Below are 23,241 nucleotides of genomic sequence, written 5' to 3'. Positions count from 1 at the left end.
CATATTTAAGCGTGCATAAATATCTATATATATTAGAATAACAAAAATTATCAAGAACCTATAAATACCTCCAGTGTTTGTTTTCAAACACATGCTCCCTAGAGAATGGTATGAACCATACTCAAACATTGGACAGCTGGCTCTTTGAGCAAAAAGAAAGAGATAGTTATTCAATGTATGAGGATTGCAGAGAAACTGTCCAGCATGCACAGGAGGCAAGGTGTGTTGTTTACGACCATCTTTGTGAGAAATAAACTCGGCACTCCATGAACCTTCACAAATTCTTTTCATATAACAAGAACAATGTATGGAAAATAAATTGTTAGAATCCAGCTGTTTGATTTAAGGTTACGTTCCTTAGAGCAGCAATTTTGTCTGCTAAGAAATAAATAATAATAATAATAATAATTTTGTCGCTGGAATTAAATGAAGTTATGATTCCAAAATTAGATTCTGTGGGTAATTTGTTTAATGGTAATTGTGTTATCATTTTCATCCACATACCCTAGTCAGAGTGTAATTTTTGATTTTACATACAATATGTTAATGTGATTTGTTTTATTTGTTTGGATTCAAGCTATTGTTGAACATGAATATGTTTTGGCTTTTTAGAATGTGCTTGTGATAAGCAACCAGTACTAGCATTTTTCAAAAAAGCGCAATGGATGTGTTTTTATTGTTGGTTTTCTTTCTCTGGTCCCCTAAATAGATTTGTAATGTTTTCAGACACTTAGGTATGTGCCTAATAGCAAAATTGTGGTGTGAGTTTACCTCAAATAGACAGTTAGGTAAATTCACATTCCCATAAGCATATTTCAGGAGAAGATACTATGTCATTTTCCTCAGGGTATAAAATCCCAGTATTCCAGTCAGCCAGCAGTAATGATTCTAGCATCTGCCTCCCACCATCTCTCCCTTCTCTGCCTCTACAGCACCCTCCTATATCAGGGTCTCCAATCATTGTCTTAAAATATCTATCAGACCATCGCCTCACTAAACACAGTGTGCAGGAGGCCAAATAGTGGATCAGTATGGTGTTGTCTTTTTTATGTATTCTATTGTATTTATGAATCTGTTCAGTAAAATCATGTTCTACTCAATATTTGAGCCATTGGTCTTGATCCCCAGTGTGAGGCAATTCCTCAACAGGTTTTGCTGTGTGCCAATGAAATATTCAAGGCAGCCCAAAAGTACAGTAAGTGGATGGTTCTGTGCTTAGATCCATATACATTTCAAAAACCTGAAATAAACAGCCAGCAGTGTACATTACTATCTAAACTGACAGCCAAAGTGTATCATGGAACATATTGTAAACCATATCTGTTTGCATGTACCAATGTAAGTCAACCAAATCCACTAATATTTATTTTTCCCCTGTCAGTTTGTTCGCAGTTTTCAAAAGGAGTCTACGCCATCATTGGATTGTATGACAAAAAGACTGTAAACATGCTCATGTCCTTCTGCGGAGCTCTGCATGTGTGCTTTGTTACACCAAGTTTTCCCATCGAAACTTCAAACCAGTTTGTCATGCAGTTACGGCCGGAGTTACAGGATGCCCTGGTCAACGTAATAGACCATTACAAATGGACAAGATTTGTGTATATTTACGATGCAGAGGCAGGTAAGAGAATTGGTTTCTATGTGTTTTGCTGAACGGGTTTGTTCATTGCTGAGTTTCTATTTATCGTGTGTGTGTGTGTGTGTGTGTGTGTGTGTGTGTGTGTGTGTAGTGTGAAAGGTCACCTGCTGTAAAAATAAAAACAAAAACTTGAGAAAAAAAGTTATAGAACTGTGAACCTCTATGCATGTGGATAATATCAGCAATAAAAGTGAATGGGCCGAGGCAGAAAGCCAATGTCTGTTTAAGCACTGCGATTGCAGATATAGACAATACACAGACGCTTGCATTCCTATAACTCTGTTATATACTTCTTTATTAATATACAAGCAAAACAATACAGCTATATGTGTTGTCCATTAATAACCAGCCTTTTATTTAGTACACTGTGCTTTTCATTAAAAAGAGAAGGTTGATTATGAGATGAGAATACCGTTATGTGTCTGAGGTATGTGCCTGATTGTTTAGCTGATTCCATAAACAGGAGGTGGGCAGCCGTACAGCTTGTTAACCCTGCTCCCCTTTACACAGTGCAATAACTACAAGCGATGCATTTGTTTTAATATATAGCAACAAGAACAACCAGAAGCTTTCCCTCTACAGTAAAACCACTCAAATGAAACCCTCTGACATAAGCTTAAAACTGTGGCAATGTTATTTTGTGTTGCCTTTTTTTAAGTAGCTGTTTTAAATCCATGCTTTTTGTATGGAGGTAATAGAGCCAGACTGCCATATTGCAATCCCATTATGTATGTGGTTGCCAGGCCAGGGGGTGCAATATGATAGGATGTGGTTGTGTTTTCCATGGTAACTTGTGTTCTCCTATGTTTTTTTTGCTTCACTTCATTATTCACACTGTTGGAACTTGCTTCTCATACCCTTAAACCCTATGCTCAGGGTTATGAAGAGGAACCAAATGGTCTGGCACTGTAGAAATGAAAACTTTGTTGTTGTTTTTTCTTTCTTTTTTAAAACTGTCCATTTCTCTTTTTTGCTGTCATTCTGAGTGTTTTTTTATTGCACTCATATATTTCTACATGTGGGAAAAAAACATCTATTGATCTGAACCATCTATTGATCTGCTACTTTAGACCATGTTTTCTTTTGCTTTGCTAGCAATACACTGTAGTGCACTAGATTAGGCTGGTCACACTGGTGCTTACCAGACTTGTAGGACTGGAGTCCGGGACTTGTACTCAAGTTGCATTTTTCGTGACTCAGACTCGGACACGAGTCACGGCCGCAAATGACTCGGACTCGACTCGGACATTCGTTCTCCGTGACTTGAAGTAATCCGTCGTGTATCTGCCCATCACATATCCGCCCTATCCGTTTATCCGCCATGATCAACCTCTTCAGCAGCGTTAGTTTATTATTGAACAGAGAAGATTAGTTCAGTGATTGCAGATCCTATCAATGTTTTTGCAGACTGTGTTGTATGTGTTCCGTGCGCTGCTATTACTGGTAGTGTCACATGAGCTGTTCAGTGTGTTTGATATGTAAATAAATCCTGTTCGTCTGCGGGGGGCGTGTCAACTTCAACCTCTGTCTCGATCTCCTGCCTGTCACTCAGCAGCGAATGCACGCACCCACACGGTTACTTATCACAAGAAGTAATACCCTGTAGCTTTCTAAACAAGGGATTTAAGGGAGCTCCCTAATAAATGCTGAATCTCAAAACAAATATAGTAATTGTTACAGCTGTGTATAATGGTATTTAAAACAAGATTCATTCATCTGACTTTTTACTTACTCTGGACCCACTGCAGTCAGATATGCGACAGATTACTGTGTTAATGATGAATCCTTTTTTATTTTCTATTACACAAGTAATAGTACAGTTACTAGGAAACTGCACAAAAAAAAACCACCCATCAAAACATTATCCAATCACTGGTTAGCCCAGTTGTCTTCCAGTCATAGTCATAGTAAGAATAAGAAATTGGAAGCAATTTCCAACTGATCCAACTGCAAACATCGCAGACCATTTTTTTTCTCTCTTTTGCATTAAGTTTTATTATGAATAAATAGTGTTCATTATTTAAACAAGTAAGTAATTATTTGACTTTTAACAAGCTTTTCTCTTTACTACTTTAAACCGTGTTTTGAGTTTTTTAAGCACTGTAGAAATACATTTCTAAAACTGCATTCTTGAAAAATACGTAATTTGATTTTGCTGAGCTCCCTGAATGTCCTGGAATATAATTTATTTGTTTGCACTGAAAACAATAGAACATTGGTCACCTGAGTTTACTGAAAACAAAAATGAATGAAATAAGAATAACCATACAAGACATCATTGTATTACAGATTTAATAAAAGTGCAAATGCAATGAAAGTGAAACATAACGTTTCTGTTTTGCAAAACAAATAATAAAAATAATACTAAGTTTACTATTTAAGAACACAGTATATGTACATTCTGGCAATGTCTAAATCAAATTGGAAGATTTTACCCAAATTGAAGTCTAAGTAGATGCTATAGTCAGAGGTGAAAGGAACATCCATTAGGTAAACGGTTCCCCCACTACTACCACTAGTTTAAGGAAAAATGGTTTGAGTTTGTTTCAAGGACTCGTGACTCGGACTCTGATCCTGATGACTCGGACTCGACACTCAGGACTTGGACATGGACTCGGACTTGAGGTTTGAGGACTCAACTACAAGTATGGTGCTTACTAATAAAAAGGCACTTTGGGTGATCTTCCCTGCAATACATACGGCATGTCTATGGCAGTCAACTCAAACTTAAACTCTCATCCATGATTTCAAAACGCTCTAGCAAAATTTCAGGTAAAACTTATTGGAAATTGAGTCATTCAGCCATTCATCCTCCAGCACTGTTTCCTTGTCCTAAACCCCCTCAGGGTCTTGGATATTTTTATTTGTATTTGCTTGTAAGGCTAAGCCGTTGAAATGAGATATAAGGCTAATTGTATTCACAGTTAGTTTTATGTAACCACTAAGATAGCCCCTTGGGATTAAGAGGCACTTGAGAAAGCATCCTTTATTGTTTGTTTTTCTCGGCTTATTTAGCCTTATTTATTGCCACTATTGGTTTTCCCATAGTAACCAGATTGATTCAGAAAAAAGGAGAGGAGGAATGGTGAAAAGCTTTGTTTCAAGGAATGGCAAACGTCGATAGCTATAGATTAAATTTTTCAAGTGGTCGTCTTTATTACTGGAGAAACTACAATACAGTGATTGCTCAGGCACTGTTTCTGTGTGTGACAAGATTAATTGTGTAGTTTTTATGTGCTCTGTAACATTTTTTTAAATGCATGACCTATTTAGGACAGATTTGACTGTAGTTAACCTTCTGCCTTTTGTTACTGAAATGGAATTGCGTTCCCTGAAGTGCTAGTCCAGATCCTCAGCTCCTTTTTTTGGGGGGGAGGGGGGAGGTGGTCTAAAGCACATAGAATAGTTGTCATTTGAGCATTTTAGATTTTCAATAGTATCGAATGCAAATATTTTCCATGGAAGCAGTTTAAACTAACTTGTAAGGCAAGTGGAATTGGACATGGCAGTTTTTCAAACGCCTTAGTATTTATATCACCTGTCTTGTCAGTTTCAATTCACTTTATTATGGTAGTCATTCAACACAGAGCAATGAATGAACAGGGGTGCTAATGCCGGAGGGTAGTGTTTTTTTTCCAGAGACATTGGCTTATATAAGTGATCCTTCACTCCTCATTCCCTTTATTTAATGCAGCATTTTGATTGCTCAATTATAGCACCATAAAACTTCCATTGTATATGTATTTCATGGAAAATTAGTAAATGTATGCTGTATATCTATGTGTAAAGATGGAAATGATCAAACACATTTTCACTGTAAGTGTTTAGTAGTTTTAGTCATATTTACATCATTTTCATTTATTTATAGCAATTTGTCATACTGTATTATTTTACAGTGGCTCACAAAGCATCAATATCTTGCAAGCATTTTTCTAGCCTTAAATGGGATACCCCACTTCTAAATTAAAAGAGCCATATTGGGGAGCTCATGGAAATATATCTGGCTTAAGAGACATTTGTTGGACGATCGTGGTTTAGAACCTTTGCATGAGCATACAAATTTTATAACAATCATTGAATATGTGTATATATATATATATATATATATATATATATATATATATATATATATATATATATATATATATATAGTAACACGATTGCCACTCACTCGGGTTCGTGCCCCTTTAAAATTACGACCCAGCACACAGAAATGGCTTTTCTTGCGCGGTTGCGCTAATTTTTTTAATAAAGACAAAAATAAAACAAATACACAAAATAAACACCTAGCTCTGTACGAGCACTAACTAACAGGTTATTCCCTGACTAACTTGCAGGACGGCTAAGCCGTTTACCTGACACCACAAACTGAAACACACCGGTTTGACAACGCACTTACTTTTTCTCTGGCTACTCGGAGACAGAGCACCTCTTCTGCCTCCTTCTACTCAGCAGCCTCGAGCAGACTGCCTGCTCTCCTTTTAAATCCCTCAATAAAGCCCAGGTGCGGATGATCATTAATAATACACCAATTAACAAATCAATTAGAAAATTAAATAAAACAATAAAGCAATACAAAACAGTGCATTCTCACATGTTTCTTTTTGTTTTTTCTTTGCAGGGAGGTTTTAACCCCCTCCCTGCCGTCTCTCACACCCCGCTATATTACTATATATATATATATATATATATATATATATATATATATATATATACACCCTTTCTTAAAATGAGTCACAGCCTTTTTCACCCATGCTGCTAGATTAATTCACATAGGCAGCAGGATACAGAAGCTGTACATTCTTCATCCCTGTTGCACATTTGGCATTGAAACTGAGTTTTGTGGAGAGAGAATCCCCAGTGCCAAAACAGCTGACCCCTGCATCCAAGAGTGATTTGAAAACAGAAATTAAACATTATTAAAATATTTGCTTTCTGTGGCTTTGCATTAATTACACAGAGCACATTTCCATAGAAAAGAAAAGTAATTACTTCATGATGATTATATTACTAAATCCAATGTCTCGAAGGGGGGTATTGCATTTATTATAAGTTTTATTTATTTTAATCACAGAGTGTATGTAATAAATGTACAACATCCAGGAGAGTGTATTACTCTGTTCTGTTTCATTAAAGTATGTAAAAACTGTATTCAGCCACAAGATAATGCTAGTTAAGGGCATAGGGATTATGCAATGACTAGAGGGCTGGAAGATATCTAAATTGAAAGAAGTGTTAAGAGACTTGGCAGCTGTCATTCCCTGCACAGACTCACTAGGAGCTTTTGTTCCCGGTTTGACTTGTGGGGATGTTTGGATTAGAGCTGTTTAAGTTTAAACTTGTAAATGCTACAATTTAGTTTACTAAATGTTTACAAACTATACACTGGGAATTGGAACAACTCTTTCCTGGCCTCTTTCTGAGAATCCAGCTGGTGTACACAATCCCAGATAAGGTTTACAGCAATAGATACATTTAGGAGTGTTGAAAAAACAGTTGACTTAACTATAAATGTTTTTTTAATGGACCAGTTTTTTTCTTGGACCAGTTTAACAAGCTCCTCAACAAAGGTCATGAACCAGTCTAACCTGCTGAAAACCAGCAAACCACCAGCTCTGACTAGCATTCACTTAATTTAATATGGAGTGGGCAGTTTGTTCATAGTGGAAAATATAGGCAATTAAAGTATACAGTATATAACTAGGGCCTCTGATTTTCGGTTTTAACCGATAAAAAACAACAATAAAACACCCTGATACAAAAAAAATGAAATCGGTGTATATCCAATAAATATCGGAAACACACTGGAAATGGTTACTCAATTTACATTGACTTGAGCCCTTTCCCCCGTGAAATAAATAAATAAAATAACCTACAAAAAAAAAAAACACTTTCCCAGTGCAGTTGGGCAATGTCCCTCCTCCTGACTTGTATCTATCATTGATTCGTTCTGAATACTTTAAACCCATTGGTACTTCCTGTTGTACACAGCTGTGTGCATATTTATATTATTATTTATTATCAAATGTGTTGTTTGCAAAGGAATTGCATTTACACTTGTCTTGGTTCTCAACAGATGACAGAATTGCCAGGAAATTAGTTTATTATCCTTATTCCCTATACAATATGCTTGCTACTTTTCAGAGATTGTATTCACAAATTGAAAAGCTAGTTAAGTTTGTGAATCTACAGCATACTGTTGGTTTCTGTTTTAAAATAGTCCCTTTTACTATCTTTGACAAGGTTATAAGAGGTATACATCTTGAAATACCACAGTGTGGGTTTTTATTTGCAGAGTAAAAGGTTTCTTTTTTGTTATGAATCCCAGGAACTATTTAATGTACAATCTCTTGAACATCCAAGATGAGTAACACATATAAAAGCTAACCACACTCACAATGTCAGTTGTTCTAACTTGGTGGGAGCTGTCCGTGGTACTGCAGCTTTCCTGTTCTGTCATATAGCAACAAAGTGTTCCTTTTTTCAAAATGCCATTTTTGGTTGATGATTTTGTTACACTTCTTTGAACTAGAATGGAGTTTGCAGGATATATTATTAACCTCCTGCTGATGCAAGTAGCACGTAATGCCAACCAGTGATAAGACAGAGGTTGTGGGTCTGCAGTTAAAATTACTGTGAGGGAGTTGTGACAGGGCAGAAGCTCTACACAGTGAAAATATGTGTTTTAATTCTGAATGTGAAAAACAGATCAATATGGCATGTGTAGTTCAAACACCAAACTAACTCACTCAGCCCAGTTGCTTACTCGTAAGTTCTGTTCAACAATCCAAACTAATGGTAATATTGACAGGCATATAGTGACAGTTTCCATAACCAACACTTAGATAACAGAAGTGTAAAATAAATCAATTGATTATTTAAGCAATAGTACACGTCGATGAAGGCTCTACCCAGGTGGTAGTTCACCACTACTGGAGTTATGAGTCCCGAGCTGAAGGCTTGTCAAGTGCATATCTCCCCAGTGTATTTGAACATCTTAAAGGGTGAAAATGTCCTACGACGTATGACTTAATGTTTTAAACCTGCTGTATAAGCTCTGCATAAGGTCTCTTCTTGCTCAGAAAAATAAAGGTATGCAGAACGTTCTGGTATTAGGCTGAAACATTTACCTCAAGTGACAGCTAACTGTATACCTTCCACATACAATATGAGACTAGAAGTGAAAGGGTGCACTGATCTAGAGTAGTGGTGTCTGAATAGAGGATAGTCCTTGAATGCTCAGGCAGTACTGCAGTATTCAACACGTGAGAAAGGCCAGTATTGTACAAGTCAATACTTTTCTGTGCACTGATGAATGTACTAAGTTACTCAGCAGTGCAAAAAGCAGTATCCCACTTTCCTTAACTGCAGACAGGGATACAAATAATTGTCATACTCTGTCCTTATCTGACATTTTGATTATGTAAAACTCTGACAATAAACAACATTACTTCTGCTGTAGTACAAAAACCATTAGTTGAATAAAACAAATGCTAGTAAATCGTGGTCCCCTGCACCTGATTTGTCACCATTTCAGGGCTTATAGTGTTCATGCTTGGTTCAATCATGTCCATCCTTGTTGGAGATCATTACACCTGGCAGAGAACAGCATGTCCTTATCAAATGCTGAAGAATGTTTTTTGACACAGTGAAGTTTTGAATATCAAATTAGTATCTAATTCTGATTTTATGTTGCATTACTGAACTGAGCAGTGCATTCAGTTCCTTTTTATGAGCAATCCCCCTAAAGCGATATACTGCGAAATTTTCTGCATTGTAGATATTTTTAAAAAGAGATGAAGAAAGAAGGTAGAAATGTGGAACACTGTGGCTCAAATTACTCCATTCTTTCAAATAATTTGAAAATTGGTCTCAGTATATTTATTGTGACAAAACACTGCACATGCATGTGAGGGTTCTTGTGATTAGCAACTCTTGTGTTTTTTTGTGGTTAATCCGTTCACCAGCAATCCCTGATGGAATTACATCCATTCATCTGTATGTCACACATATAACAGCAGAATCACTTATCAAATTGTGAAACACTTCTTTTATCCTATAGAGTATATTATGGTGCTTGTGTTATCCATATCCTAATTAATCTTTTAACAAATTTATATAAATTTAACATAAATGTTTTTTAAAAAAAGCTTTTCTGTTCTGTGTTTTGTTGATGAAAAACTGAATTCAATTTATTTATTTATTTATTTATTTATTTATTTCTTTATTCTTAAGAAGAGTCCAGGGAATATGGACATATTCTATGATAAAATGTTTCCTGTGGATTTCAGGAAATAAGGATATGGAAAATGATTCCACTGGCAGTGCCCTCTGCGGTTACCCTCTGAGGTCAAAGCTCATATGACAGTTATAATTGCAAGCAGTGTGCAGTCTGACAAAAAAAACAACTATTAACACCTTTTCTTTCTTGTACCACTGCTCCGTTTGAAGTCCTTTGGTAAGGGCCAATTCACTAAATCATGACTGGGTACTGTACATGATGGTTTGTTTTTCTCTGAGCTGGTTATGGGATGGTGTGTATTTTACTATTAAGTTATTCAGGACCTGACAGTGATTTATATATTTATTTATTTCTTAGTTTATTGCTTATATCTCATAAAGTTACAGTAGCCTTCACTTTGAATTGAAGATAGCTGTCTCATTGTGGCCATGGGACTTGGTCTTAAAGACCGTTAAAATATATCAGCTTCATACTTGGTAGTGTATTCTTTGATTCTCAACCGAGGTCATGGGTATCATACAAGAACAATTAACCCTTTTGTGGCAGTCATTTTACAAAGCTGCCTCCACTGCATAAAAAGCTACACACCTCTAAGTCAAATTGAGGAAATTACTTACATGTTTGCAGTTATATAAACACTGTGTGTTAAATGTGCTGACAAACATGACGTTGACCTCTGACCTAATGTGGCTGCCATATTGAGATTATGTGGCTGTTTAGGCTGAGTTATTCTCTTCATTTTGTACTCAGAGGCATTCTATAATTTTCTCAGATAAGTTTCATTACAGGTGCTGTGCAGTAATTATTTACCTTTTCACTGCCACTCAGTGATGCAGACCACAGGCTTTGGGGTAGTGTATTCACAGTTGGTTCCTAAATGTGTAATATGAGTCTTTCACTCAAGTTCCATTACCAATGCTGTCCAGTAAAAATGAACCACTGTAAAATAGTGTCTTTACAGCTTGTACAAAGACACACTAGATAAGACACCCCCATTATTGGCTTTGGCAGTGGTACACTCCAGAAAATGTAGGTTCTTCTCTGGGGTGAATCTTTACTTTCAGGTGACATGACAAAAAGATCAGTTTAAGCTCCAAGAGGCCCCTTCACACTATAATAGCCTTTCTGGCAAATACAATATGAACTGCTGGAGGCTTTTCTTATATATCTTTATCCCATGATCAATGCTTTTAAGCAGGTCCCTTATCCTTCATTAGAGATTTGGGCAAATAATCCAATAGGCTTTATCTCCATGAATAAAAAGAAGCTTGTATTTCTGCTTCATGGATCAGGAAAGCTTAAGCTCTGTTCATCCTAATAACTTGTGGCAGTGACACATATGCAAGGTAATTGTTTTTGAGCTAAGCAAGCATGCTTTGTTTATTAAGAAGTCAATTTTCATTTACAGATTTTGTCAGTCTTATTTTTTTTGTAGCATTTGTGCTGTTTAAAAATAAATAAAAGTTACAAATAGTAATCTTATCTGGGAGACAAGCAAGTGTTTATTTCTTTTTTCTTAAATATTTGTATTAATTCATTTCAAGGTGCTGGGGGTTATATTTCAAGGCATCATACTTTCAACCATTTAGAATTCTAAGCTATTACCAATTTTAAATGTATGATGTGTATTATTTTATGTATCAACTGTACTGGTAGTTTTGTATCTATGTACATAATGTAGTGTTTTATCGTACTGGTAATGCTGCATATTGTTATGGCAGGTTGTAGGGTGCTATGATGAGCTTGTAGGAGGTTATAATGAGGTTATATAATGCATTGGTGAGACTGCACATGGAACACTCTTGTTTAGTTCTGGTCCCTGTAACGCAAAAAAAGGACATTCGTCTTGGAGATAGTCCAACGAAGAGAATCCAGACTAATATCAGGGCTTAAATAATTTTGAGGAGTAGAATATGTTTAGCATCGAACAAATAAGAATTATGGAGGACTTGATTGAATTCAAAGTTAACCCTAGCCAATACTTTAAGCATAGCATATGAAGGTTATTGAAATTGATTAAATTTAAACAAGGGTATTTGTTATAAGAAGGTATACTATATTAGCGTTGAGAAAATATTTGATTTATTGTGATATTATCAATAATTGTTTGTGGTGCGACAGGGATGGAAATAACACTCCTATTACATAGCAGTTTCACCCATTCCAGGTTTTACTAAGAGCTCGATTAGCCACAGTGTATAGGTAACAAGCTCAGGTGTGTCTTATTAAACTCCTATAAAACCAGAAATGGATCAAACTGCTATGCAATGGGAGTCTTATTTCTATCCCCGCACGATTATTGATTGAACTGAAAATTAATATTGACAATTGTGTCATCACCAATAACAGTTTCTGTAAGTCATCTAAAGCTAAAAATGCTAAGCACCACTGCTACTGAGATGCTTGTTCTTCTCTCTTCCTCGATATGGATTTGTGTGGGGATGTTAAATTAATTCCATATAATTTAATTGGACAAGGAAAAAAATACTTACCTTCAGTTTCCCCTCTATTGTGGAATTTAGTATTATTTTAAAAAGCCAGCGCACAAATATCTGACGGGAAGAAAAAGGTGATGGAAAGAACAACTAAAGGGAAAAAGTCACAATTAAACAGTTAAAACATTATGTTTATCATCACCATTGTTAACAAATAATATGCTATGGATTTACTTGCTGTGTAAACTGCTGTTTCATGGTAGAGATACCTGATTGTCTGAGTTACTGAGGGCCGCTTGTTATTCCACACATTCAGTTTTTTTAGTTTTTTCATGAAACAGTGGATTATTATATTTATTATATTCAGCCATAGAGGCTGTTTTTTATTTGTTCACAGAATGTTCAGTTTGCAATGTGTGGTGACTATTGTTCTTGTTATTGGTTTATATTATAAATTGAAGTCTTTTCCAAGGGAAATGTGTAGTCATCATAACTAGGTTAAGCAGCTGTAATACTCTTTTGTTTCCTACCAGTGTTGCATTTGGGCAGTTCCCACTTTACATTTCTGTCAGAGCAACGTTACTGAGTTTACAGTATCTTAGATGTTATGTGAATCTCAGTTCTGCCATTTTGCCAGTGAAGGTTGTAGGAGTATTGGAGGTCTGCAGTGTTGCCCTAGATACCGTTCTGCAGTTGTCTTTGTGCTCTGAAGAACTGGGAAGGAACAGTGTAATATAATGTTGGGCGATTCCATGTCAAACATTCTGATTCATAGGACCCTGCTTAACTCAAACATTGGTTTTCCACGTCAGAGGTCCCGAGATATCACCTTGAGAAAAAGTGAGTCAACCTGCTAAAGTTTATGTGAAAAGGAATATCTTGGGATCTGTTTCACAGTGACTTCATAGATCTCATAATATAGCATTTGATAAATTAAAAATGAACCCCCAACCTAGTGCTTCATTGAGAAACAAACCCCTAGACTGTTTACATTGACAGAATCCTGAATGGATGGTGCCGCATGAACCAGGTGAGACAACCACTTATCAAAGATGTTGAATATTATTTCAGGAATGGCTTCAAATAATCTAATTTTAGAAAATGTAGAGCCTCGCAGCTAGCAAAAGTGCTGACACCCGGAGGATAACAGTGGCAATGTAATCTTTGAATTTTGGAAATCATAAGCTTTACAGAATTTTGTTTTAAATGAGTGTGTGTCTTGGTGAAAGAGACTGGGAATTCAAATTTCTGTTACACATTTGAGAACCAACTTTCGGTGTTTCTGAGGGAAGCTTCAGATGAGATGCTTTTGCTGTCCCTGTATATTTGTTGAAATGCCCTTCTATGGGGAATCTGATATCAATGGTCACAGCAGTTGGGGAGTTTCTCGTTATTGGGTCCACATATCTCATAGATGGACTGATAATGCATGCTTATTAATGCATGTGACTAGACCTACATGTGATCCATGTTTGTTTTTCTGTTCCAAGCTTCCCTATGACAGGAAACTGGGTCACATAAATATTAAACAATTACAAATAAATACAAATAATAATACAAATTGGCAAGAATAGAGAGAGCAATCTCATTGTGCCAACCTGTGCATATATGTCACCATACCAGCATGGCTTTAGAACTTTCAGAACCATTCTGCCTGATTCACTTGACAACCAATTCACTCAGGGAGAGTTGGGGTAGGGTGGCAGGTGCTATTTTTTAAGAGCAATAACATACTCCAGGGTGTTATAATTATGGCCCCAAATCTTCAGATCTAGGCTGCTTAATGGCACTTGGATTACCTCGTGCCAAACAACACCCCAGAGTGTGCAGATTTTGGACCATATTTGAATACCCTGTCGTGTACTGTGTGCTGTTGTGTGAGGAATTACTGTGTGCTGTTGTGTGAGGAATTAGTATTATATGTGGCGGTTTTCACTGTATTTTGTTTGAACTCCATGCTCCTGAGTTTTCCCTTTTTACATAAACTACAATTTGTAAGTTGACCCAGATTTTCTCAAGACCAGATCTCTGGTCCTAACTGACCCAGTGAAGTGATTTCCATGATGGATGTGAGCATGGAATCACCCTGTCATTAGTAATACATCAACAATAAAGACATTGCTTGTCAAACAGACAGCTTTTTCTCATCAGTAATGTTCATCCATTATTGCCAATCTGGTTAACTACAATTATGTATTTACGATAAGAGTCAATCACACGAAAAGCAAATGGTTGTGTGATTTATTGATACATTGTTGCAGGTCTGTGATATTCAGATAGATTGTTGCCATGAAGTCTGTGCCAGGAGCAGTTTGCAGAACGTACACAAAACAAATAGATCAAGAGTCTGTCGTCCCAGTGAATAAATATAATGCTCTGCTGAATAGTCTGATTAGTGCATCCTTAGCCAGCTAAATTTAGCAATATTGCTTGAGATATGTGGAAAAGAAAATCATTTATTCCAATATTTAATTAACAAGTACAGTACTGTAAGTGGTTTCAAATGGCATTTTAAATGACAGATTACATTATCACATGATTTAAATGGATGAAGGCTGTTCAGTGTGAGCAATTAGGAATCTCCAGACAAGCTTGAAGCCAGGTAAAGGCTGATTTAGAGAAAACAAAATATATAATATTGGAGCAACATAACCCAGACCCACTCAGAATGATTCCAAACACTAAAATAGTATGGAAAATGTAAAAAATAAATGGAAATTACATGAAACAGTATTTGGTCTTGCTGCAGTGTGTAAGTAGCTTATTGTTTGCACATTTTAGCTTATTGTATTGAATTACACCAGTATTACTGTATTTGAACTGTCAAAAATATTTAGCCACATTGATACAGTGATTTTGGGAGTCGTATTTATACTTATTTTCTAATGCTTAAAAACCACAGGGAAGTGAAACAGACTCCCTGAGGCAACTAGCAGGGATTCAAATAAGTAGACCGCATGAAGGACAGAATCTAAAAATGCAGACCTAGATTGTGAGGGCAAACGTGAACCACAAATTGTCTATAGAAAAACAAACTATATTGTGATAAAGCAGTAAACGTAAAAATAATGGGGTGATGCAATAAATGTGTCTACCTCTGTAAGCAAACAAACAAATAAATGAATAAAAGTGGTGTGCGTACAGTCAAGTCAGCCTCCTTTCGATCTTGTCCAGTTATTAAACTTAAAAATATGCAATGGTAGACGTGTTTCCTGTGTAACGTTTTTGAAGCGTATCATCAAAATTGGCATGTGGGGATAAAAATGTTTTGGTTCCTAGTGCCTATTCCATGACAAGGCTCAGAAAGATTTGATTGATTTGATTGCCCCACTGCTTATAATTGTCTTGAAACATCTCGGAAGAGTGATCGCGTCATCAGTGCTTAGGCACCGAAATTAGAGCAGTCTGGTGCATCGAGGTTAAAAAAGAAAAGACCACAATGTAAGTGTACAACAGAGAAAAGGTAACGAGATGGAGCTTGTTTCTTTTTTGCAGAAAGTAACTGTAATATTATTACAGTAGTCTCTGCGTAGAGGAACACCTCCTAAGAGAGCACTTCAACTAACAGATTTTTCCCATTGTAAATGCTCCGCCTAAAGGAACAGGAACTTTGCTTAAAAGAATACTTCTTTTTAGCACAGATAACAATTAATTTACAACTGATACAGTACTGTTTTGTAACCTGATAACTCATCATCATAAATTCAAATGGTTTATTCAAAACGAACTTGTCACTGCGAGAGTGTCTTGAGGAACACTGATTGGTTTAGTCTTTCCAGAACCGCTGTCATTTATCATTGCCTTGTTGTGTATTCTGATTTCCACGAGTGCTCCTCATCTCTACAAAATAGCATGTAAACAAACAGTGAAACGCACCTCTATTTCTCTTGCTACAAAAAGTTGAAAATTGTTTGAGCTCTTGAAAAAAAAAATGGAATCAGTCACAATTTGGTGTTTCCCGCTCTGGTGAGTTGCTTCACCATTCTGTTAAATAATATTGTCCATGTCTTGAATATTGCTCCTGTACATGTATTCATAATTAATCAAGTGAGGTCTACTGTGTTAAACAAAACAAAAAAAATACATGTCATTTGAAGCTGCTTCATTAAAGAGCTTACTAAACCTCCACATTGTAACTCTTCGAGTCAAACAGGTAGGTTTCTAGGATATAGGAAGCAAGCACAGAAGGCTAGCAAATGAACACCAATTAATTAGATTTTAGTTTAAAATTAAACCTGATAGTGGGACATTGTAGCTTTGACATCAACTCAGGCTGTGAAACTGTAGATTAAAATAGAAAAATTAAATAGAGTACCCTCCAATTGGTTTAGCAGTTTGAAATCTAAAAATCACGCCTGTCTGAGTATGATCTTGTAAATTTGTTTTCGAATTAAGGGTGGAAAAAAATAAATAAAAGGAATTCCTATTTGCAGACCTTTTAAAATGTCAAATGGTTTGCATTCAAGCAGCTGGGCTGGGAATCAGAATAACAGCCGATAGTGTTTGCCAAGTCACCCAGCCCTCAGACTTAATGTGGTAAAACTGTAAATACATAAACGCAATGTAATTTCATATGCATACTTTATTGCAGTAACATATCTGTACAATGTGCCATGGTAAATATCAATGTTTTTTTCACCCTGGTTTTCCTATGCTTGTACTACTGAGTTTGATCATAGTTTTCTGTAGCTTACTACTGGTGTGTTTTGCTATTTGTTATTATTCTTTTGTTATCCCCGCTGGTAATACACGTCCCAGGAGACGGGGATATAGTGGAGGGTGGACATACATACAGCTCATCACATTATGATGATACCTGAAGACTGTCTATTGTGGCAACTGTCCGTCTATCTGTATGTCAAATGTACTTTTGTACATGTACATATAGGGATGTAAGTCAGTGGTCCTCAGAGCTGTGCCCACAAGACCAGTAGTTGAGCAATTAAAGCCATTACATTATTCTGCTCTGCTCCCAATCTCTGTGTGTGTGCCAATTTGTACTCAACTGTTGTTTTATTTTACATTTTGGAACATGTAGTTAGTTGAGTGTTGAGAGGGAAAGGATCACGTTTACGGCTTTATGAGGAATACACAAATGTACCCATGGGTTATGGTGGTCTACTTTCTCTGTGTTACAGATAATTGAGTATTTACAGCTGTGGCAGACTATGGTAAAAGGATACATTGAATTTGACAGGCATAGGGTACCCATTGCTGAAGTGCTTTGTTTTAATCAATTTACAAATACAATAATCAGATATAATCAGATCAAATTAATAGATTATTTTTTGCATTATGATAACATGTTGAATTGGTTTGTCTCTGCAGGACTGACAGTTCTGCAGAAAGTGCTGGACACTGCTGCAGAGATGAACTGGCAGGTCACCTCAGTGAACGTGGAAACCACCACCGAGGACGGCTACAGGAAACTCTTTCAAGATCTGGACAAGAAAAAGGAGAGGCAGATTGTCCTCGACTGTGAGCTGGACAGACTCAACGCTATTTTAAACCTGGTACATTTCTCACATTGCATTCAAAGAGCTGTTGTTCTGTGAGCTTGGTCTTACTGCTTTGCCTAATTAGCCCTGCTGAATACTGCTCTTGAAATTTCTAGGTCAGTTCTTGGGAATCGTCTGTGGAAACCATGGTTTTTATTTGGCGATTGCCTGTGATACAATTAAACATTATCCACAAGTGGAAAGATGTTTATTCTTCCCTGACAAACAAGGTTAATAATCTTAGGTATATAGCATTTGTGAGGTTTTCTGATGTATACTCGTACCCAGTTTACGTCATATGTAGCAATGGTCTTGAAATGATGAAACTCTTCTTGTACATTTCTTAATAGAAAATGCTCACTGGCAGTATGTATTGCATACTTACTGCCTATATAGATGCTCAGGTTGAAATGAATGGCAGTAATCTCAAGTGAGTGTTGAAGGAGAGGTTACAAAAGCATTATATCTGGTGTTTATCTGTGCTCCCCGGAGATTTGGAGATTTTTTTTTTGTAACGCTGGATACAATCTTTTCTGGCAATGTGTTTCACAATGTTACACAAATCAAGTTACATCATGTCAAATGCCATTTGTTAAGGTGACTACATGTCTTATACTGCTGTAAAAAATGAAAAGCAGACACAAAGAGTACTGGGAAGGATAGCAAGTTTTCATTTCTGCAGTTAACCTTTTCTTTTAGTCTAATTTTTAGGATTGCAGTGTTACTGTTTTACATATTGTAACAGTGAAGCATAGACTGTAGCATGTTTATACAATTTAAAAGTATAGGTTTATAAAGATTGCAGTCTGATCCAGCCCTTCAAAATCACTTATCAATTATTTAATTTCTCTGAAGCTTTAAATTAAACATGTAATCAGAAAGACCAGTGTCTGAGTATATATAACAATGCCTGTTCTGCTATGATGGACTAGTCTTTCTTATACTGCATGACTGGTCTGCTGTTTTGAGTGAAGTTATCTTTCTTAGACCTGTATACATGTCCACAGTGTTGAAAGAATTAGGTGCATAACAAAAACAAAAAAAGTAATAGACAAAGTAGTTAATGTTTGGTTTCTGAATGACTTGTCATTTAACCATTGCTTTGTCACATGATTTGTCGTAATAGATGCACCTATTATTAACACAGCTCTGTATTCCTGTTGACATTTTGATTTGTTCTTGCAGATCATTAGCTTAGGAAAGCATGTGAAAAGCTACCACTACATCTTTGCCAACTTGGTAAGTATCTGGCTTTCTTTTTCATAGTTTTAGCAAACAAGAAAAGCTGAACTATTCATATTGGATTAGCCTTTGTCTTTGTGTGTGTGTGTGAAACATCCAAATCAAGTTTCAATGAGGCCAGTACAATAACTTATTTTAAAGGACTAAGGTTAGTGTGGATGAAAAGAAAAATTATTAGTTTCTGAATAAATCCTGCTTAAGTAAAACAGACATCCCTAAAATGCATGGGCAACCCTTATAGAATAGCTAATACCATTGGGGTACCATTATATCCCAAGTGAATTCCATCAAAGAAGTGCTCACCCAGTGTTTTAAATACATTTTCTTACACCTTATTGGGACTAGCAATAGTATACAGTAATGGTCCCCCTTGTCTGCTGTTGAGATCTTTTTGGTCCTTTGCTTATATTTTACACTTCAATTTGAAATATGCAGATAATGTCATGCTGTAAATGAACAGCTGCTCCTGCTTCCTAGCACCTGATCACTTCATGTGTTGTATTTCAAACTCCATACGATGTTCTTACAGCAGTCAGTCCGTGTGACCCACAGCAATGGGACAAGGATGCTGCCGTTTATCTGCAAGAAACAAAACAAGCACAGATATGATAGAATCTCAGGGCAATAAAAGAGGGACCAGTTATAATGTTAAGAAAGTTAATAAGAAGATAGTTACTAATCCATTGGAACCATTATCCTGATACAGGATTATATTTGTACTAACACGTCATTACAATGGTTTACCAATGTGTAGCAGTTTATGCTGTTATGTTGGTATGTTGAAATATGAAATGTAAAACAAAATGAAGCAGTTTGACATATGAATTTGTAATCTTCTAGTTGAATGATGGGTGGTTTGACGATGGGAAAATGGTCTCACTGGTCTCATGTTGGAAAAATTGCTAAAACAGTCATTATGGTTTTTAGAGCTTGATAGAGAACAGAGTGAAATATTGTATCTACTATAAGGGGGGAGATTCTGTCAAATAACAACCGGTAAGTTTGACCATAAATATAATATCCATAAAACACCATAAAAAGTTTATGTTGCATACCAGTTTTGCCATAAATATATACTATACATGTTTCCATTAAAAATGGCAAGAACACACACATTTTATGCAATGTGTCCCTTAGAAAGTCCTCATAAAACTGTTCTTACACATTTCGTTATTCTTTGGAACCATTTTCTCTCATGAATGTTTCTTTGTCCTGGAGCTAAATAAAGCAGCAGCCAATCAATAAATGCAGCACTTGCATGAGAACAATATGTATGATTAGTAATGTGAATGCAGTCATATTGGGAATACAGTGGATGAGAATTTATGCAAAAGTCCTTCAGTTTGCATGAAATTATGATTAAATAAGTACAGGAAATGGGATGACAGAAATGCATTGTTAATTCATTGTTTTGATCAATGCAATGTGCTGCTTATGATGTAGTTATAGAGCAGAGGTGACCAAACCACAGCTCCCAGGCAGTTCAAGTGCGGCTCCTGGTGAAATGGTGGGTGACGCACACGTTGTGGCTCGAATGAACTAAAGAAAGAATAATAAACAAAAGCTAAAAGAAAAGAGAAACAGTAAATATAAACACAAGTTTTTTATTTTTGTTCTCTGTATGCATTAGTGTTTGAGCCTGCATGTTCACTGCAAGGACATTTTGTCAGTTGATGACTTTCGACATCGCTCGCTCGTTCGTTTCATGGAGACGATGGCATTGAGCAAACCCTCCACAAGTAATAACCGAAAGTATGAGGCTTTAAGCCAGAATGGGAGGAAGAGTTTGCTTTCACTGAAAACAGTGGTAAACCTGTATCTCATCTGCAACAAATCGCGTACACACTGTAGTCTGTACAAGGCAAGCAGCCTCAAATGTCATTATGAAACAAATCACAACACATTTTCATCTGAATATCCTCCTGGATCAGACTTGAGGAGAAACAAGCTGACCTCTTTAAAAGCACACCTCAGCAGTCAGCAGATGCTTCTTTCGGCGTTCAGTAAAGAAGCTGATGTAACGACTCAAGTGAATTTTGTGTTGCATGGAATATCGCTCGTGCCAAATGTCCTTATTCAAATGAATTAGTCTTTTTATAAAATTGGAGTGTTGACGCTAGACTAGAGAATGCATGTTTAAATGTTATATTGCAGGTCTAAAATTAATATTATATTTACATAACTTACGTCTCATCATCAGCAGGTACTGTAAACCCTTTCAAAATAAATACAGTGCATTTGTCATCCACAAAGCTCAACAATATTTAATACACAAGATCTTTTTATTTTTTTAAACCCAGGATTTAGATCTTCAAGAGCTTTTCTTTTTATTTGGTGTTTTTATTGAAATCAGGGCAGTTATCGTATTTTGCTTCATAATAACTGCATATATTTTATTTAAAGTGCATAATACATGCAGTATAAACAGAAATAATAGAAAAACACCATAGTGTTACATTTAAAGTTTAATACAATGTACAGTATAATAGAAATTACACAGAAACTGTAAGGCTCTGCAGTGTTCCCTTGTTGTGTATTTTGCTGCCATCAAGAGATAACAACTACTGCACAGAATAAGTGCAATATTCCGTTACAATGTTTGAGAGAATTATAGAGCATATGTGATGTTTGGGAAATGCAAAAATAAATGAGTAATTCAGAAAAGACATAAGAGGGACTTGAGTTGTTGTTTTCTTTTTGCATTATCCAGGAGTTTATTCTTCTCAAATACATTCCTGTTTTTGCATGTGTTGAACTGTTTTTTTCTTCTCACATCAATTCAAGTGTTGAACAGTTTTCTACTGTTCCCCTGAAAATACTAGCTGAAGGTATTGAATGTTTTAATTCAGTGTGCCAGTTGAAGGAGGGGAGACCGGGCACCAGACTGAGGTCAGTGCAAGCACTATCGGACCCAAGTCAACTTGACAGGGCCAACAGTGCTTGGGCCGACCTCGATGAGTTCACTGTGAACCTAGGAAGCCTTGGCAAGGCAGTGGTTGGGTTGGGGTTGGGGTTGGGGTTGGGGTTGGGGTCGGGGTCACGGTTGGGGTTGGGGTCGATCTGGACAAGTTGACTGTGAACCTAGGAAGCCTTGGCAGGGCAGTGGTTGGGGTTGGGGTTGGGGTCACGGCTGGGTTTGGGGTCAACCTGGATGAGTTCACTGTGAACCTAGGAAGCCTTGGCAGGACAGTGGTTGGGTTGGGGTTGGGGTTGTGGTTGGGGTCGACCTGGACGAGTTGACTGTGAACCTAGGAAGCCTTGGCAGGGCAGTGGTTGGGTTGGGGTTGGGGTTGGGGTTGGGGTTGGGGTCGCGGTTGGGGTTGGGGTTGAGGTCGACTTGGACGACTTGACTGTGAACCAGGGAAGCCTTGGCAGGGCAGTGGTTGGGTTGGGGTTGTGGTCGGGGTCGTGGTTGGGGTCGACCTGGACGAGCACTGTGAACCGGGGAAGCCTTGGCAGGGCAGTGGTTGGCTATTTATAAAAGCTAGACATTTATGAAAATAAATGAAAATGATAATTTTCCCTTGGCACATTTGCTGAAATAGGTAAACAGCCCATTAAATGGAACATATAGGTTCTTTCAAGTATTCATTTTATTTAGTTGCTGCAGCTAGTGCATGACCACAAATTGACAACACACATGCATTTCTCAGTGCCAGATTGACCCATTGACCTTCAGTGAATGAAAACATCTGGGCATGGTACCTTGACCATACCTTTGTCCAGAATATGCCCATGTGTGGAAGAACATAGTTCAAGACCTGCAAATTGCCATAAAGTTATCTATGAAGGGCGTTGGTCAAGGCTGTTCTAAACCTCCATGCATTTGACCATTTGGCAGTGTTAAGGACTGAGGATCAGATCTCCTGCCTAAAAAAATAAAACATAATCTTCAATCCTCGAACGCCATACTAAATGGTGAAGGCATGGAGGCTCCGAATAGACCAGTTTGCCCCTACATCTTCATAGGAGGAGGAGATAACCAGGACCAAGGTGTGATGCAGAACTTCATCAATTTCACTCCCAGGCATCATGGTACTCAGGACAATGATGAACAGACAACCCAATACTAAACAGGGCATATGTGCCTTTTCTATTTCCCTAACAGCAGACATAATACAATTGTTATTTTAACCCAGGGTGTCTCAACATCCAACAGAGCACACATTCTCACTCACAAAAATT

General features: G+C 36.9%; 1 protein-coding gene across 3 annotated transcripts in view; it reads left to right on the top strand.

Annotated features, from left to right (window-relative positions):
- Positions 1-23,241, top strand: part of LOC117431287 (glutamate receptor 1-like) — a 92,790-nt gene that overhangs the window by 19,631 nt on the left and 49,918 nt on the right. For all 3 annotated transcript variants that reach the window (XM_058996101.1, XM_058996100.1, XM_058996102.1), the window contains exons 3-5: positions 1,382-1,621; positions 17,645-17,829; positions 19,000-19,053. In XM_058996101.1, coding sequence (XP_058852084.1) covers positions 1,382-1,621; positions 17,645-17,829; positions 19,000-19,053 — 479 coding nt within the window. The remainder of the gene's footprint in view (positions 1-1,381; positions 1,622-17,644; positions 17,830-18,999; positions 19,054-23,241) is intronic.

Source organism: Acipenser ruthenus, chromosome 22 (assembly GCF_902713425.1).
Source record: "Acipenser ruthenus chromosome 22, fAciRut3.2 maternal haplotype, whole genome shotgun sequence".
In the NCBI taxonomy this organism is placed as follows: domain Eukaryota; kingdom Metazoa; phylum Chordata; class Actinopteri; order Acipenseriformes; family Acipenseridae; genus Acipenser; species Acipenser ruthenus.
Note: the sequence above shows the minus strand (reverse complement) of the source record. Positions and strands in the feature narration are given on the sequence as shown.